Raw genomic sequence first — 19384 nt, 5'->3', positions numbered from 1 at the left:
AGAGGGAAAGAGAGAAAGCGAGGGCGGAGCCAGATGCGCGCGCGCGCGCCTAGGGGGGCGTGGCGAGACCAGCGGTGAGCGCAGCGGCGCGTAGCGTGACACTGGGAAAGTAGACCTCGCGTATCCGATGTGTTAAATAACAACAAAAAACAAGTGAAGGAACCGCGACAGAAATGCGTAAGAAAGGAAAGTGAAACAACGCACTGAAGCCAATACGTATCCCGCAGCTACTTTTATATTTCTTTTTGTCCCCTCTTTCGCAGAGTTCAGAACTTCGTGGCGGCTGTTCCTATTGTTTTTTCACGTCACCCGGACTCGCGAATAGGAAGAATTTGGAGCAAGGACATAGTGGATGGGCTTGCAGTAGGGCCGATTTTTTTCCTCTTTTTCTCAATGGTATGAAACGCACTTGGTATGCCGCAAAGTAACGACACGGTACATGCTTCTCCGACGAATCGTATCAGTCGGTCAAACATCAGCCCAATACAGCCTCTAATAATAACGAGGCATGCATTTATTACTGCATGTTCGAAGGTCAGCTTCTGTTAATGAGCGAGATTTATTACCCACGAAAAATTCAACATTGTCTTGGTCCGTGTCTGGCTGCCGTGTACCCTCACATGTACAGTGGTGAGCAGCCTTGTCTAGAGCGCTTGAGCAGTGCGCACTTGGTAACAAAAACCGAAATTAGAGAGCAGCCCCTCATTACAGGGCAAAGTTTTCGTGCCTGCTTTGTTTACGAGGCTATCTGGCGCTACTTCCGTGCAAGCGTTGCAGCTGGACCCTAGAGGCTGCCACAAAATCTGGATTTGTTTGCAAGGAAGTGCACCGCCCGAGCGCTCTAGACAAGGCTGCTCACCACTGTACTATGGTGGGACAGGAACTAAGAAAGTAAAATGAAGGCTCTTAGACTGTGCCACTGACTGTAACGGGCTTCGTGTACCCTTAGATATACTATGTTGAGGAAGATAAAAAATAAAAATAACAACGACCCGGACCCGGACCACGACACTATCATGTACCCATAGATATGTTAGGTGGCCAATTTAAATAGTGCACTGCCCGCACCACTATGGCACAAGGGGCTCGTGCATATAGTTATCATCATCATCAGCAGCAGCAGCCTGACTATGCCCATTGCAGGGCAGAGGCCTCTCCCATGTCTCTCCAGTTAACCCTGTCCTTTGCCAGTTGCGGCCACCGTATCCCTGCAAACTTATTAAACCCTTAATGCAGACGAAAATGGACGAGAAATCATGAAACCGGGCGTTTCTCCATCCCTGCCCGCTCGAAAACCGCCACTGCAATATCGTGGATTTGTTACCACATTTTGCGGTGATATAAAGATAACGAATTTTAATTACGTGATGTTTTCCTCCATGTATGCCGTGCCAGCGGAAAGCAATGGATCCAGTCCGGAACACCTAGGGTTCAAATAACATAATTTTCTTAGCCTTTTATGCGTCCCTTCAAGTAAGTATTAGGTTTACACCTTTTGTTATTACCACATCTTGGTTTTGTTTTATTTTTTCTTTCCGTTTTCCTGCTCTTTAGAATTTGATTGGCAACGTAGGTTGGCGGCGATATCAGATTCTTCGCAGCAGGTTTTTTAAGCACTTGATAAGCTTACACCGTTCAAACAAAATAACGGTTAAATTTATTATTATTATTATTATTATTACTATTAATATTATTGTTATTATCGTTATTATTATTATTTCCTGGGGAAAACACAAACGAAAGCAGCCTAAAAGGAAGTGACCAAATGATAATAACAAAGATAATGAAAGATAATGAAAATGTGACTCACCGTGCGGAGAAAGTCCCAGGCTGAAGGAGTCCACCGATTTACCTGCACAAACAAAACAAAAAGAGAAAAGTCAGATTTCAAACGCATTGGTAAAAAACAAATGCGAACGCTATTTGACCGCACGGTTCCATTGTGCGTCACTCGTTCAAGCTGGCTCGCTAAGCTAAGCCATGTCACACAAGCTCACACTTCTCCGACTGCTTTCGCACCTCTTTCTCGCATTATTTCACGGGTGTGTAATAACTACAAGCCATTATTTCACATAAACTTAAGACCTAATCGAAACGTTCGAACGACGTTTGGCCAGCAAATGCTCGTCCATACTCTGCCCACTCTGTTAAACTATTCTCGCCAACATAAAGTTAATATTCAAAATGTTAATACGAAATTAATACATTCATTCTTTCTCTCGCAAATGTAAATTTTTTTTTTCTGGTTTCCTCCTATGTCTTTTTGTATTTTTCTGGGTTTGTTGCTATGCACAATTGCTGTTATTCGCTCATCATCCTTCACATTGAGCTTTTACCCTTAACGCACACACACAAAAACTGAACTATCTGTAGTAAGAGCTACAATGTCTGGTAAATGTATTGGTATAACTGTTATTACCGGCACCTCGCTTTTTTTGCCATGTAATGGGGCCCGAACGCCGTGAAGTGAATTAACGTCCCCCATTTCTTACTGAAATGGAAATAAACTTCAACTTCAACTATAAGGTAAAATCGTCTAGAAGAGAAACACCGCATTTTCTGCCGTAAATTTTTTGTTTTTGAGACGTTGTCATCCTTTTTCTACGCTGCCCACTAAGATTAGATGTCGTGAGCAAGGTTTTAATTTCCTTCCAGCTTCCAAAGCGTCAAGGTTTTCGTGCATATATCCAAGGGCGTCCGCAGAACTTTTTCCAGGAGGGTGCACCCGATGGCCGGGTATACGGGCGAGGCGGTAGGTTAACACCAAAAGGGAACTATTTGGGGTCTAAACTGCGCACATGAAACAAGAATTAGAAGCAGCAAATTAGTGCTAGGCTTGGAGAACAAGCATTAGAATTTATTAAAGAACAAAGAATTGAACTCAATAAGCAAAATCCGACACTTAATATCACTTAAGCGTGCTAATCAAGCTGTGTAGTTGTTTTCTACTAGTGCATAAATAATATCCGTAACTCCAGGAGGGGGGGGGGGCAACCGCCTCCCCTTGGCCCCCCCTTCCGAACGACCATGCATATATCACACATCAGATATGCTATAGCCGTTCTGCGGACACCAGCATTTTAGAAACAGGAACTATACAACCACCAAGCGCATACGAAGCAAAAGCAAGGGATATTCTCTTCAGGTCGAGAGTAGCAACGTGATAGCATGTAAAAAAAGTGCTACAGCCGAAAAAAAGAAAGAGCAAATGACCAAGACTAGCGGTGAAGTGTTCCTTACGCGCACCCCACAGAGAGGTATGGCGAGCTGTCACGCACAGCCCCAAGAAAACAATCGTTCCCAAATCTGCATGCATGACCGAGAAGGCCACGCGCTCGATGTACTCGTGCCCTCTATGAACTGCTGCGTGCGTGGCCGGCGCCGATATCACTGCTTTTTCTCACGCACCCACGCACGTCGGGCCGCGCGAAAGACAACCGCGAGGTTTTTATGTGGTCCGTATAGTAGCTATGACAACCCCACGCACTGCGGGAGGCCGATTCTCCATGAATACGAGATGAGCGCGTGCGGTTCCCGAGGCAAATGAACGCGAGCGCGGCTTTTTTCATGCCAACTCGAAGTCCCCACGGCCCTTTCAGTCGTAACTCTTCTTGGCCTCGATAGATGTCGCGCCGCGTGCTCATACGGTAGTTATTATCGCCGTCGCCAGTGTATCATTTCCATCGCATAGATAATCGCGATCATCACTATACAGCTGTAAACGAGAAAATATTTCAAGCTTGATGGAACTCGCTGGAACTGGAACTTACTGGACATAGTTTTCAAGTGAAGTCACGGGCGCCATCTTTGGGCACGGTGGCTAGCTTCCACAGTATACGCGGTAACCGGTTTGCTATGGGCTGGTTAAGAAAACGCCGAGGCGTTAGCTGCGCGTTCCTGACCAAACATGGCGGGAGCTATAACGTTAGTGAAAACTATGTATAGCAGACATTGCGAGAAAAAAAAAACACAGTTGACTTATCATCGAATAAGCATGCAAGAGAAGGGCCACTATGCGGTGTACAAATATGTTGCGAATAACGTTGTGTTTATATTTTTAGCATAAACCTAATCAGGGTTCAAGGCATTTTTTTTTTCAATTCGAATTTTTGATAGCAGTGATTTCCGTTGAAGGCGAAAGTGATAATAGACACCTTTAGCATACCGTGTACCGTGTTACCGTTACCGTTACCGGAGTACCGGGAGCCTGCCTACCGCCGGTGAGCACGCGCTGATTGGTCCTGATGCTGCAGGCGCGCGCGTAGCTGCGGGGTGCGTGGCGCCATCTGGCGACGTCAAGGAGATTCGCGCTTGCTCATTGGCTGCGCGCGGACTGCCGGTACTCCGGTACCGGTAACGGGAACACGGTGCACGGTATGCTAAAGGTGCCTAATATTCGTGGTCAGCCAAAGGGACAGCGTTGGCAAGTCATAGCAAAGAAGATAAAATACCCCATTTCAGCAGACTGTATGCCATGGGAGGGGGGGGGGTCGGCAACAGAGGAAAGAAGCATCACAATGACTTTATGAGAAGGTAGTGAGGCAGTACCATCAGGTGTGCTAAGAATATTTCATCCGTTCGGGCTATCACACGGCCGAGGCCCATCCATTATGGCATATCGCTAGTACAGATTTTGCTATTTTTTGTTTTGCCTTGATATCTTCTGCGTGCAATGGCGAAAAGTGTGCGTGCATGTTATATGCTATACGTATAGACCCAGAAACAGGATGGGGCAGTCACAAAAACAGTGGTGAAAGCATCACAAAAGTGAAGTTCGCGGTGCCGTGTTTTGTTTGCCGCATCCGGTCGCTTTATGGGAATGCCCATTAAGTCCTTTTTCTTAGGCCCTCCGCACAACCGCACAGAAAGGGGTCAGTGAACCCAGCGGGAGAAGGGAGGCGCCGAATGGCGGGGGATTACAGGAGACGTCAAACTCCCCTCATGGACGGAGTCGTTAGGCGGCATCCTGTGTGCACGTGTGTACGGCGAGGCTGACCCGCGTCACAGTGCGTGGCTCTTTGTACCATGTCTGCAGCGGCATGCTTTGACATATTGTCACGCTAGCTGCAGGCATGAGTTGCGACGACGAGTTGAAATTGATGAGTTGAAATGGCGTTCCTCGAACTTGGCGGCAACCGGACCTTGGGAAAGCGAGTGTTCGCGAAGCTCGCAGCGGGAAAGCATAATTATCCGAAATCGTGATGGTGGAAAGTGTGCATATGTGTACAGTGTCGCGATGAGTTACCTTCTTTCCCCAATCATTCATTGGTTGTGTTATTCTTTCCCCAACTGCCGATTTGTGGTATTTTCCTTTCCCCAATAAGTTATTGGGTGGATGTTTGTATAGTACTTGATTGGTTATTCTCCCACCGAGGGCGGGGACATTGGTTTTAAAACCAGCTGCTTCGGCAGGACCGAGGGCTGGTTTCGTCACCTAGAACTGCGAGCCAGTCAAGTGTAAATATGTTTTCTCCTTGCTTGTATCCTCCTTTGTGCTTTTAATTGTTATAAAAACTTAACCTCTCCAGAAGTGTCCTCGTGCAATGTGATTGAGCAAACGAATCTGCAAGACGGCAAGAATCCTTCAACCATCATCATTAACTAAATTTCCCTCTACCGAGATCAAGAGGGGGAATTCAACTGGCGCAGTCGCGACAGGATTTGCTACGTCTTCCTGCTCGAGGTATCTGACGGAGGGGCGGAGGATCGAGTCGGTGGACAAGCTGCAGAGCGGTACGTCCTAAAGGAGGAACGTCAGCGTCATAGAGCGACGTTGAAAGCTTCATGAGACTGCTGGTCATTGTCAACGGGACGTAGGAGGCTCAAGTCGGCGAGGAGCTGAAGGAGTCAGGCGACCGACGTGTCGTGGAGGTGCCTAGTCCGTGAGCTGCGGAAGGAACCAGGCGTCCCCGTTGAGGTTCAAGAGAAGAACCAGGAGACCAGCAAGTCAAACGAGGCAGGACAAGTCAGCGAGCTGCTGTGAGAGCCGGGGCTCAACTCAACTCATCCGCATAAAGGAGCCCGCTGTCGTCACTCAGGGCGACGTGACTACCGTGGCAGAGGAAAGCAACCTGCGAGGTAGGAGACCTTTCTGCTTCCTCCGAATTCACCATGTCGGTGTAGTGTTTTCGTGCTATAGATGATAGCACGGAAAAGGGAGATGGCTGCCGTACGGTATAATTGGGAGGGCAAGATGCGATGTTTGGAGATTGAGGAGGCAGAAAAGCTGCTTGAAATTGAGAAGTTGAAACTTCTAATTGAGCAAGAAAAAACAAAGCTTGCACAGATGCAGTTGAAAGTAGGGCAGGGAACGAAAGCCGATAGCGGGATGTTATTTGCAGCAGTTCAATGTTTTGACTGCATGCAATTTGGGCATCTAATGATTGACTGTCCGAAATCGAAGCGAGAACAGCATGTTCCCGTATTGAGAGTGACCTGTGGGCCAATGGCTATAGGTGTGAAAGCTGCAGCGTTTAGGCAGCGGGGCCCAACCGTGTGTGCCGTGCCAGGAGAGATGGCCGAGGGCATAGGGGCGTTAGTCACGCCTTTGAAGCGCTGCTTGTCAGAGCAAGCCGAGACAGAGGAGACCCAGGAGGCACACGAGTGTTTTGTTTGTGAACAGGAGTTCAGCATTGAGCCAGAACAGGTTGACGCAAACTCTGGGGCAGCTGTAATGCTCGACGAAGAGGTAGAGCAGGCACGAATAGAGGCAACACTCTTTGCAGGCGAAGGTAAGCTGGCTGCCAAAGATGAATCGGTTAGCCAGCCGGAGCTGACACTCTGCGCAGTGGCAGCAGATGTAGATGATGGTGTAGCAAAGTTGGTAACACCTGAGACGCACTCGCTGTTAGAGCAGACAGAAAGAGAGCGGCTACATCAAGAAATTGAGAGAGCCGATTTGGAAAAGCCTTTCAAAATTCGAGACAAATATGAGACGCCGGTAGAGCTTGAGGCCAATTCGGTAGCTGCAAAAGTTTCTGCAGCAGATTGTGAGCTATCAACGAGCGATGAGGCTGCATTTGATGCCGAGAAAGGAAGGAATGCGCGTTTGTTCGCTGCAATGGTTTTCGAAGCTGATAAGGAACTGCAGGATTGGGATAATGCATCTGTTCCTGTGGGTATCAGCGTGGAGGAGACACAGTATGTTTCATTGCCAGAAGTGCGGCAGCAAGCTGGTGAAGGCAGTTGTCAGAAAAGGCGTGACGGCACGATTTTCTTTGAAGCGAACGTCTCTGGGCAGTTGTACGAAGAGCTAGGGCTACTTGAATCTCGTTGCAAAACTGCATGCGAAGTAGCCGATGAGAGGCCTGAGCGAACTGTAAAATTGAAAGAAGTGGAGAATGCAGACGCGAGGGCAGCAGCAATCTTCGTAGCCCGCGGGGAGCAGGTGAGCTCTATTGCTCCGACGGTGGCGGCAGCCTTTGGAACCGGCGTTGTCCCGGATAATTCGGAATTTTGGACCAGTCTTCTGGACAAAGCCCAAAAGAAACAAGTTTTGTTTCGAGATGTAGGCGGCTAGAAGTAATTTCTGCCAGTTTGGGGCAACGATCTGACATGGTGAATTCTGGAATGTGCAGATTGGTCTCCAGCCTTGTGTGTGCGGGTTGAAATATCCGTTGTGTGCGCGCATGTGTGCGTGCTGGTGTACTGACCGGACAGCCGGCGCATGTGTGCGTGTTGGTGGACTGACCGGACAGCCGACGTACGTGTGTGTGCGTGCGTATGTACTTTTGTTGTTGGACACCGTGGCTGAACTTTAATGTCCCACTGACAACAAGTGTCTGTGTGACATTCTTGGTTGGGAGGAGTGAAGTTCGCGGTGCCGTGTTTTGTTTGCCGCATCCGGTCGCTTTATGGGAATGCCCATTAAGTCCTTTTTCTTAGGCCCTCCGCACAACCGCACAGAAAGGGGTCAGTGAACCCAGCGGGAGAAGGGAGGCGCCGAATGGCAGGGGATTACAGGAGACGTCAAACTCCCCTCATGGACGGAGTCGTTAGGCGGCATCCTGTGTGCACGTGTGTACGGCGAGGCTGACCCGCGTCACAGTGCGTGGCTCTTTGTACCATGTCTGCAGCGGCATGCTTTGACATATTGTCACGCTAGCTGCAGGCATGAGTTGCGACGACGAGTTGAAATTGATGAGTTGAAATGGCGTTCCTCGAACTTGGCGGCAACCGGACCTTGGGAAAGCGAGTGTTCGCGAAGCTCGCAGCGGGAAAGCATAATTATCCGAAATCGTGATGGTGGAAAGTGTGCATATGTGTACAGTGTCGCGATGAGTTGCCTTCTTTCCCCAATCATTCATTGGTTGTGTTATTCTTTCCCCAACTGCCGATTTGTGGTATTTTCCTTTCCCCAATAAGTTATTGGGTGGATGTTTGTATAGTACTTGATTGGTTATTCTCCCACCGAGGGCGGGGACATTGGTTTTAAAACCAGCTGCTTCGGCAGGACCGAGGGCTGGTTTCGTCACCTAGAACTGCGAGCCAGTCAAGTGTAAATATGTTTTCTCCTTGCTTGTATCCTCCTTTGTGCTTTTAATTGTTATAAAAAGTTTAACCTCTCCTAAAGTGTCCTCTTGCAATGTGATTGAGCAAAACGAATCTGCAAGACGTCAAGAATCCTACAACAATCATCATTAACTAAATTTCCCTCTACGAGATCAAGAGGGAATCCAACTACAAAGCTAAAAGACGAGGAAATGCTGATGTGCGCGATCAGCTGTTGGCCCCCAAACAAACCATGCGACCGTCACACTCGCATATACACAATAAATGTATTCTAACTAGATGCCTAAGGATGCAATCATGTCTCGCTCGTTCATGCTTTCTGGTGAAGCATATACCAGCAGAAAGAGCGGTTAAGGAAAAAAAGAAAAAAGGAACAGAATTACCGACAGAGGGCTATGTGGCACTCCTGTAATTACAATGCGCCAGGGCGTATTATACGGTGTGTGATAAATAAACCAAAGGTCCATAACCATGGCGCCATACGCAGAAAGAAAAAAAAAAACAGAGCAAGAAAGAAGCTATCGAAAGCAAACAAGCGTCCAACTAAGAAGGGCAGCATCAGGAAGAAAACAGCAGTGCACAGCCGAATAATGAAGGCGGGCAAACGCTATGCTGAAGAAGGGAGTCTTCGCGAAAGATAGCTGGCGCGGTTCGAGCAACGGGCCGCAAGGGAAGGGAGGAGGGGGCGCGAGATCTCATCCATCTTGCTCGGGTTGCCAGACGCTCGAGGCTAGGTCGCCATGGTAACCGCCGAGTGGGTCGTCTTTCTGCACCAACGCCTCTCGAGAGCAGAACCACGACACGGCCCGCAGAGCAAACCCGCTTCTTTCATGCGAGCCACGGACGGGTAGTATTTATACGAACCAGATGTGTACCGACCACAACCAGAACAGCGTCGTAATTTTAGCACGTCTTCGGAACTCAAGTGTTACGTAAACTAACCCAAAATGTTACCATACACCCTGTGGAGTGTGTAAATATGCATTATGAAGGTAAATATTTCACTGTAATGAGTGGAAAAAGCAGTTTTTGAGGGAAGCAAGCATGATCATATTCGCTCTTCGGATCGCAAGCAATACGTACACAACCTGAAGTGGTACTATACAGCCAGCTAGCCGCCGCGGTGGCTCAGTGATTATGGTACTCGGCTGCTGACCCGAAAGACGCGGTTCGATACCGGCCGCGGCGGTCGAATTTCGATGGAGGCGAAATTCTAGAGGCCCGTGTACTGTGCGATGTCTGTGCACGTTAAAGAACCTCAGGTGGTCGAGATTTCCGGAGCCCTTCCCTACGGCGTCCCTCATAGCCTGAGTCGCTTTGGGACGTCAAACCTCATAAACCAAGCCAAACCACACAGCCAGCGAAGCGGGTAAATAGCATTGAAGGAACATTGAGGAAAAATTTGAAATTGGCCTATATCGATACATTACCGCGCTCTAACGACAGATACGCTACTTTCACCGAGCAGTGGAGTTTCCCATAACTAGCTTTAATGCATTACCGTCGCGGTATACATGCATCAATAATGGCTGCCCCTTGGTGGTGATACAAGGTACAAGATACAACTCATATGCAAGAAAACACACGCCTATGCAGAAGCATGCAGGTTTTCGTCCTCGCCCAAGTAGACAGAAGATAAGGGCAGCACTCAACACTGAAACCTCACGGCATGCGCGTATGCCCATCACAGATGCTTTCTCCACTGAAGCCGAAGATCACGCTCTCGCATGAAAGAACGGAGCAATGCGTGATGCTCTGTTCACTTATGGACGCCCGGGAGCGAAGTCGTGCGTCGTTCGGGGATGTTAAGACCCGTGTATGCGGGCCGCAAGGCGCAGCTAATTGCGTGCACCGCGAAGTAAGCCGGGTATATTAGCGGGAGAGGGCATGCGTTGAGAGGATTTTATCACTCACGACCTGCCTTGGGCCAAGGCATGCTTGGAGCGCGTTTGAGCTTATGAAACATTGTATACCAGCCTGAAAGACCTGTCTCACAAGAAGAGCAGACAGAACAGTCGCTAGACATCAACCGCTCCTCTACTCGGGCGCAGAATGGAAGCATAGTAAGTATACGGCACGAGCGGCTGTAGCGTACAGTCAGGGACAAAAGTCTCCGGACCACGTGTTCCTCTAACGAAGCTTATAGCTCTAATATCAGACAGCGGCTGGAGACCGCACTTGTGTGGATGAAACAACAAAAATTTAAATTTTACCTCCACAAGTGTGGTCTCCAGCCGCCGACTAATAACAGAGCTATCGGCTTCGTTAGAGGAACACGTGGTCCGGAGACTTTTGTCCCCGACGGTACGTTATGTTGGCCGCGGATACACACAACGGCAGTGTGCCATCTTGATAACCGAGATATGCCCTGTGAAACCACGCAGGGGTTGAAACGAAGGCAGCAACTCTACAAAACTCGAACTTTTCCATTTCCTAAACTGGCATAAGCCAGAAAAATGTGTTTATCAAATTATTCGGATATAGCTAGTTCCAACTTGACGGTGTTGGCGCACAACCACTACTACTTCTAATCCAGTACTGCACGTGTAGAAAAAAAAAAAGGAAAAAACCGCGCTCTGTTTAAGCATGCATCCATTCTGTGAGTGAACTTTGTACATCTGGCTCTTTTCTGCAAGGCAGGTGAGGTAGGTAGGCAGCGAGCGACCTTAACAAGAACGTGAGCGCACGCATAGTGAACGACATATATCGTGAATTAGAAATCTTCAGCGAAACGCGATACCAGGTGTCACAGCTAAATGTAACCAAGCTTTAAAAAAAACACGGGATGTCTTAGCCGCACGAAACCAACTGAGGGTTGCTCAGAATCCTGTAACCTAATCTGCAGCACATTTTTCGTTCCTCAAAGGTAATTAATTAGTAAAGTAAAATTAGCTAACTTTTTAATTACTGACTTGAGGGCCAAAAGCTCAACAGAAAAGTTGTCGATCGCTTTGAAAAAGAGCTGACTGGGACGTTTGCACCAAGGTAGCGTTTACGTCAAGTAGCTTTCTTTACCAGCTTTAAATCACAATTCGCACAATAAGAAGAGCTTCCATGTGACAAGGGTGCCAATTCTACGTTCAAAGACGCGTCTTAGACTAAAAAAGCCTTTTTTTTCTGAAGTGCTCTCCCTGATAAGACTTTGTTTGCACATTGGGCGGAGATGTGAGCCTGAAACTGATCACGTGATAGCTTTCACTCCGAGGCACCGTATCCGAATGTGGCCGTCTACGTAGCATATATGGGTCTTTATTCATTGCCATTAAATATCCCATTAAACCACCCACAAGCCTACAACATAGGAATCACGGAGAAAAGCTATTTTGCCGGCGCAGGCGTCGACATAACGTCACATAAAAGAACAAGCGCTGACAGAGGCGCATTCCCTTATAAAAATAGTCTATAGACTGTCTATAGACTTCTTTTTTACTCTATTGACTTCCTATAGATATTGTTTTTTGTCTATTAATAATCTATAGACTGTCTATAGATAAAAGTCTACTAAAAGTGTATGGCCATAAATCTATAGATTGTCTATAGACTGTCTATGGCAGTTGTACTGCCTATAGACTACTCTCTAGGATATTTGTCTATAGACAATCTATAAACTTTATAGACAGAAGTCTATAGACACTCTATAGACAGTCTAAAACTTTTCTTGTAAGGGCCACCGCGGTGGCTCAGTGGTTATGGTGCTCGGCTGCTGACCCGAAAGACGCGGGTTCGATCCCGGCCGCGGCGGCTAAATTTCTTTGGAGGAGAAACTCTAGAGGTCCGTGTATTGTGCGATGTAGGTGGTCGAAATTTCCGGAGCCCTCCACTACGGCGTCTCTCACAGCCTTAGTCGCTTTGGGACGTTAAACCCCATAAACCAAACCTTTTCTTGTAAGGGTTCATTGGCGACACCCGGTGACGTAGAACACCAGGGTCGACGCACATTGTGCCGCACTCTGTTTTCTGAAGTCCAGTTAGCAAAATGGCCGACCACAAGGGCTTCAATGCATCAGCACGCACGTAACAATAGAAAGCCACGGCCACTAAGTGATAATTATGATCATAAACAGCGAAAACAGCGCGCGGAGAAGATTGCCTTCCTGACCTAGAGTTCCGCCAGCGTGCGACTGGCGATCAAGCCTCCAAAAGCGTCAGTGGCACCACCGAAATGGGCTCGAGAGCGAAGTTTCTTCGAAAGCTTAACAAGTGCGAAGAAAGCACGCATACGAACACGGATATGCAGCAAAACGGATACGCACGAAACGCGGATTACAGGACAAGCGCTTTAATATAAAGCCTGCTGCAATGAGCGTGTGGACGAAATTGTTGCGGTATGTTGCTGACTCGAATTATGCTTTCCGCCCACATTTTTGTTCAAATGTGAATTTTTGCTGTCTAAATTACTATACTTCATACTTTTCCTCTGTTGTCCTGTCTTGAATGTCACTCTGCATTTGTTTTTGGTGGCAAATCATCTAGTTCGTTGTATGTTTTGCAAATAAATTCATTTGTTTATTTTTATTTATCTAGAAATACTGCTAATCTAAATCTGGATCATTGCAGGGAGAGCACGATACTTTCAAAGTAGAACAAATAAAGTATGTAATATGTAATAATAAAGTATGTAATGTAATATAAAGTATGTAAAGGCAGTGCAGCGGTTACGACTAACATAAGAGTAAAAAGAATGTAAAAAAATACAACGACGCATTATACGCTTGTAAACACGATTTCATAGTTTAAATAGAGGACCGGGACAGCCCAAATGTTGTTTATAATTCACACTGTAGAACCAGTAGGTGCGCTTAATATTACTAAAAATTTTAAAACAGTCAGCGTTGAATCGATATTCTTCCAGTGACTGTGAACGTTTATGTCGCATTACTCTTGAATCTGATTTTGAAATGCACCTTGAAATATCTTCTACGTCCATCGTGTTATGAATTAGTTGATTATCTTCTGGCGACCAAGCCCGGCGCGGTTATGTAAGGTGAGTATTCCAGCGCTGTTTATCAGCTTTGTAGGCGAGTCAGTTCTTCTCTATTTCTTATGAACTTATAGACAAACCATAAAGGTTTTCTCTGAACTCCACCGAATCTTTTTTTATTAGTTTATCTGTAAACAAAACCGAAGCTACATTGTGTATAGTGTGTATTGCCGCCCTACCCATATCCTTTTTTTCTATCGCTCCCCCCTTTCTTTCCTTCTCCCTGTCCTCTCCGTCTCATTTTATTCTCGCTAGCCGCAGCTCCCCTTACAAAAAAGTTTTAGACAGTCTATAGAGTGTCTATAGGCTTTTGTCTATAAAATCCATAGACTGTCTATAGACAAATCCCGGAGAACAGTCTATAGGCAATACAAATGCCATAAACAGTATATAGCCAATTTATAGATTTATGGTCATACACTTTTAGTAGACTTTTGTCTATCGACAGTCTATAGATTATGAACTGACAAGAATAAATATCTATAGGAAGTCAATAGCGTCAATAAAAGTCTAAGAGCTGATTCTTTTGACTATGTTTTCTTCACAGCATTTAATTTGAGAGCCATTTATTTCTACGTTTACTTTTTGTATTTTGCATCTGAGCCTTGTATTTATTGCTGTATTTTGTGTTACAACTTGTATTTAATATTTTTCAATTTTGCTAAACCTGTTCTTTTTTGCATATATTATGTATTCGCCCCTCCTGCTTGGGCTTACTGTAGGCCTGCAGTATGTTCTAAATAAATAAATAAATAAAGAATGTCTATAGACTATTTTTATGAGGGTCAGGTGCTTCAGGCTTCGATGGCAGATACCGCGGCTAGCAACATCATTTCCCTTCATATTTTATTTTCTAATTATCAATAAATAGCCACTAACAACAACAACTACATTTGCATATGTATCCTGGTTGGCAGAACACAGATGCGCAAAACAAATAAAATATGTTGGAGTAGCAGTTGGACAGAACCTGTTCTTTGATGTGCGCGTTTCTAGCGCTCGTGCTAATAAAATGAAGGAAAAAGCAAGAAAGAAAAAGTTTTGAGCACGCTGCACCGAATGGCCCAAGCCAGAGTTCTTCCCAGGTTCTCCCCCTCGGTGGCCCCGTCGTCCAACATTCTTCCCCTCACGAACGTCCACGTTCAACCGCGCTGCACGCATGTTAGCGAAGACGCGGCGCAGTAATCGGTCATCGGCGGCGTCCGCGGCGCGCATCAGAGACGAAGAATCCCCGGGCGCGCGCGGGGGAGATGGGTCACGACGCGCCGTGATCCCGAGCACTGCTAATGGGCGAGCTACGAACAGCATCGCCTCTGCCGTCGCTGCCATCAGCACCGCCACCGCAGCAGAGGCGGCCGCCAATGAAGTCCAACGGCGGTGCGCGCCGAAACAACGACGCACGCACGCGCTCACGTCACGAGCCGGGCGGCGGGCAACCCCGCGTATCGAAGACCAAGATCTCCTCCTCCGAGACAAGCGCGTGACCCCTGCGGTCACCGTTTTCCGACGTTTCTCGCTACGACGGAGGGGGTCCGCCTGCTTTGCTGTTTTAGTTCCCGGGCGCAAACGACGCTGCTACATAAGGCAGCTTGGTTTCGACTACAGCAACCCCGAGATTCAAAAAACAAAAAACAAAAAAGACATTGGTCTATGAACCCCCAAGGTAGCGAGGGTGAGGATCACTTCAAAACTGGGGCGCTGTTACCCGGGTAACTTGGGGCGAGCTTGAAGAGAGAGCCATGGGAATGTAAAGCACACTGGACCTCGGCAAGCACGTCCTCTCACAAGACGTACTATATGAATTGCAACTTCGGGAAGCATACTTCAGTCATGCTCAGAGATCACAACGGAACTGGAACGCCGTCAGGAGTGCGTGGTCCTCGAAGTGGGCGAAAGGTAATGACTCTGCTCCAGATGTTTAATCTCAAAAGAGAAGGAAAGTTGACGCAAAGGGACCGCCTAGAGGCGTAGATATACACGAAGGAAGCCACAATATTTGGGCATGAATCTTTCATATTCTTTCACACAACGGGACATATAGTGAGCCACAATCAGACCTAATGAGCCACAGCCGAACCTCCATCCAACCGAACAGATGGAACCGTCCAAACGGCTTCGCAAAGGCCGTTAGCCACCCATCGCTCGTATATAATAAAGTTTATTAATACACATTACTACAACCGCACTACCTGTTCTGTGCTCGCAAAGCTTTAAGACCTCATTTCTCACTTTACGAGCTTTGGATTGTCAAGCCTATTAATGCGAATACATCCATGGCATACCCGAATCAGTGCTCCCCACCCGGAAAGCAGGACGTGCCGGACGTCTTCTGAGCGCACGCACCACACACGGACCTTTGCGCAACTTGCATCATCCGCACAACGAGACTCGCTCGCTCGCCTGCGCGGGCCCGCTGGGTGCAGAAGGGAGCAAGATGGAAGGAAAACAATCCACAACATGCACGCAGGACCCCACCAGCGTCAATGTCGATGGCGGTGGTAGTGGCGATGAAGACGAGAGCACCGAAGAAGAAGCAGATCAGGAGGGGGGGGGGGGCAAGGAAGAGAGAGAAAGAAGAAGCCGTGGCGGCGTCGGCAACAAGACCACGCCGTGTTCGGACTGATAAGAGCGTCGTCGACCTGCCCGCGACCAGCGCCGGCTTAGCTCCTTATCGGCGCTCGGCCAAACGCGCAACCGTCCGCCGTTCGAGAGGAGGGTCGTCCGAATCGGAGGCCGTGCCGCCCGCACGCAGGTCACACACGCACGCACGCGCGGCCACATACGATTTCGAGCACGGCCGCCAGAGCCGCTGGACCGAGTCGCGGCGTGGCCGCCCGCACTGCTCCGCCACCGCACTGTGCACTGCGATTACTAATACGGCAGCGGCGGTCGATGCCACCGAGTGCAGTCCGCATTGACATTCGTGGCTCGCTCCGGGAGGATTTGTCATTATGCGCGAGAAGAAATTAATCGACACGTTTCGCACCGCGAGAAGCAAAAAACGGAATGCTGGAACGTGTTTCGACGAACATAATGCGAGAACATGATTCTTTAAGGCTCTGCGACGCGATACCTTGTCCGGCCGGACTGGATGACAGGCTGTGGGTGCACATGAGTCAAATTAGCGTGCCCCCGAGGATGCAGCGTGCGTGCGTGCTTGTGTGTGTGTGTGTGTGTGTGTGTGTGTGTGTGTGTGTGTGTGTGTGTGTGTGTGTGTGTGTGTGCGTGTGTGCGTGCGTGCGTGCGTGCGTGCGTGTTGTGCTTGTGTTGTGGGGGTGGGTGCGTGCGTGCGTGCGTTGTGGGGGTGGGTGCGTGCGTGCGTGCGTTGTGGGGGTGCGCGCGCGCGAGTGTGTGTGTGTGTGGGGGGGGGGGGGCACTCAGCAAAGGTACCAGGGCCAGTTTACTAAGGTAAGTAGAATGTTACGTTTTCAAGGTTTAGACTTCATGAGCCAAAGTCCCATGAAAGGCGTGTGCACAACACTGCGCTCAATCTGCTGTCTCTCCTCAACCTCACCGAAGGTGCACGGGCAACATTGTTACTGTCAAATCCTCAGTAAGCATAGCTTGATTACACTGAAGTCGATAAATTTTAGTTGATAGTTCAGCGCTTGCGTCTCGTCTTTCTTTCCTCTGTCTGCTGTGTCTTTATTGAACCAATCAGTTCGAGATGAGTTATGCAAAGATAGCACTCCTTTTTTTATGCGTGCGTTCGTGTGTTTGTAGTGACTTCGCCTACTCAAGCTGTCATGTTCACATTTTGCACAGAAAAGTGCAGACGCGTTTCATGCTCGCAGGGACTTCCCTTTGCAAAACTATCCGCAAGGAACAGCTCAAACAACATTGTCCCGCCGCGACAACTTCAACAGGGACTGAGCCACACATGTATGTTGCGTTTCGAGCTCAGAAGACAGCTTGGAAACCCGAAGTGTCCTCACTCATATACGCTCCGTACTTAATAACGACGTCACACGCAGCTTATTGATCCCAACTCCAGAGTGATAATATACAGGCGAATATGACGTCGTCAGCTGCGGCTACAACCAGGGTCTATATCACTGAGTTGAAAGATATAACGCGAATCTTTTGCCACCGCTATATAAATGCAAGGCAAAGACTTCTTAAAAGTTTTACGGTATGCGACTTGAAGGACGGCCGAACTCAAATTAGCGCCGCCGCCGGACAAAAAAAACTCAAGCTACGAACGACCACAAGGGCAGCAGCTTTTGCGCAAACTCCAATTTTGCAAGCAGAATGCATACCAGCGAACGTATTTAGCATATTTGTCGACGAGCAGCTTTCAGCACGATTCTCGCGCAAAGCATAGCCGTCCAGAATGAACAAGAAATGAACCCATACGCGAACTCTACTCGATGTGCCGTGCATAGTTATAGCCGAAAAAACCACCTTCTGGTCTCTCCACGGTGTTTTTTTATTTATTTATTTATTCGCTTTCCTTTTAGAAGAGGCGGTCTGAGCAGAGGGCTCCACTTATAGCTCAGCCTTGCACGCTTGGCTGCTCTGGATGACAGCCGCAAACGGCCCGTCGTGCTAAAATGTGTGTGTACGCTTGGAACACCAAGTGCGACCGAAAAAAAAAATGAAAAGGAAAACAGAAAGAATATCCTTTTCCAGGCACTCTTAACCGACTCACCACCGCCAAGAGGGAGAAAAAATGTCATCGCGAAGTTAATAGCAAAAAAAAAAACTCTGTCGCGCAAAACTAGGCACCGACCAACCGCGGGACATCAAAAGGAGGAATGAGCTACAGAGATCAAGCGAGAGCGGGGGGGTGGGGGGGGGGGGGGTGCAGAGAGGGAAGCAGAGGCTGTAGAGGAGGAGGCATGGAGAAACCTGCGTCAGAACCGCGAAATTACACGGAGACCCAGCGAGTGCCGCTCATGTAAATGGCGAGGACGACCTGCAATGCTTTCTTTTTGTTTGTCTCCTTTCACGCATGCGGTACTACACGCAGCCCGAAGCCAGGCGGCCGCTGCTGTACCGTCGACGCACGTCCCACCGTGGGCAGGGCTCCGCGACTGCTTAGTATTCGGAGCGGCGCGACGGGGCGGTGCTTTTCAAGACCAGTTGTCCTTCTCGCTGGCTCCGACGACGACGCAGCACCAAGAACAGAAAGACCGCGGCGCTTTTGGTGCCACCTACCTGCTGTTTCTTCTTTATTTTTAAATCACCCTTCCTTTTTTTCTTCCTGTCGTTAGTTTAATTTCACCTTTCCTTGCGCACGTTATACTGCATGCAGGGGTATACGGATCCGTCCCTGCCATGGGACAGGTTGACGTTGCGGCGGCCTCTTTTCTGAGAATGTTTGATCGCCTCTGGTAACGACACGGTTTGTAAGACGAGTGCGAAAGTAAGAAGGGCTGAAGGGCGTTATTTAGCGCAGAGTAATTACTAAAAAAATATCGCCTTTTTGTTTCCTTTTTGTCTCTAACAAACTTTTTTTGTAGAGATTGCATTTTATTTCATGGTTCGTAACCTTCCTTTTCTTCTTTTTGCTTAATGAAATGGATTAAGTACACGTTACTATGCGGCCGACTAAGGTAGTCAGCGCCCTCAGTGAGTGGCCCCTCCAAGCGGCGTATCTCCGCCGATATGGAGAGTTGGTTAAGAGGCTGCTACCAGACAACTGGCAGCTGGATTATTGTGATAGTTAACTGACGACACAAAACAATGCAATGAAAAAGTATAACCATCCGTCAACGACACTTGCATACGCAGACTGCACATGTCCAGGCTGTCACCGCGATCACGACACGAATTTTGGTCAGTTCAGGCTTTCTAGCCATTTCGAATTATTTCGAATCTCAAGCAACACATGCGCGAATAGATGCATGCCAGAAGTGGCGAGTTTTTCGAGACGGATTACCTGAAGGA

At 48.1% G+C, this 19384-nt stretch overlaps 2 protein-coding genes across 5 annotated transcripts in view; one reads left to right on the top strand and one right to left on the bottom strand.

Annotated features, from left to right (window-relative positions):
* Positions 1-19384, bottom strand: part of LOC149332760 (homeobox protein Meis1-like) — a 410486-nt gene that overhangs the window by 144740 nt on the left and 246362 nt on the right. For 2 of the 4 annotated variants that reach the window (XM_089558348.1, XM_089558347.1), the window contains exons 9-10: positions 1811-1852; positions 1365-1424 (exon numbers count right to left, since the gene is read on the bottom strand). In XM_089558348.1, coding sequence (XP_089414474.1) covers positions 1365-1424; positions 1811-1852 — 102 coding nt within the window. The remainder of the gene's footprint in view (positions 1-1364; positions 1425-1810; positions 1853-19384) is intronic. The other 2 variants (XM_089558350.1, XM_089558349.1) reach the window with 1 other exon arrangement.
* LOC149332762 (uncharacterized) lies at positions 4765-8337 on the top strand. The gene is made up of 2 exons (XM_089558351.1): positions 4765-5733; positions 5818-8337. Exon 2 carries the CDS (start codon positions 6140-6142, stop codon positions 7517-7519), a length of 1380 nt encoding a protein of 459 aa, XP_089414477.1. The 5' UTR covers positions 4765-5733; positions 5818-6139; the 3' UTR covers positions 7520-8337.

This window comes from Amblyomma mixtum, chromosome 8 (genome assembly GCF_055824585.1).
Source record: "Amblyomma mixtum isolate Tamu chromosome 8, ASM5582458v1, whole genome shotgun sequence".
Classification (NCBI taxonomy): Eukaryota; Metazoa; Arthropoda; class Arachnida; order Ixodida; family Ixodidae; genus Amblyomma; species Amblyomma mixtum.
Note: the sequence above shows the minus strand (reverse complement) of the source record. Positions and strands in the feature narration are given on the sequence as shown.

Excerpts from the sequence above, each read along its gene's own strand:
- LOC149332762 (XM_089558351.1), top strand. The coding sequence starts at position 6,140 with ATGATAGCACGGAAAAGGGAGATGGCTGCCGTACGGTATAATTGGGAG.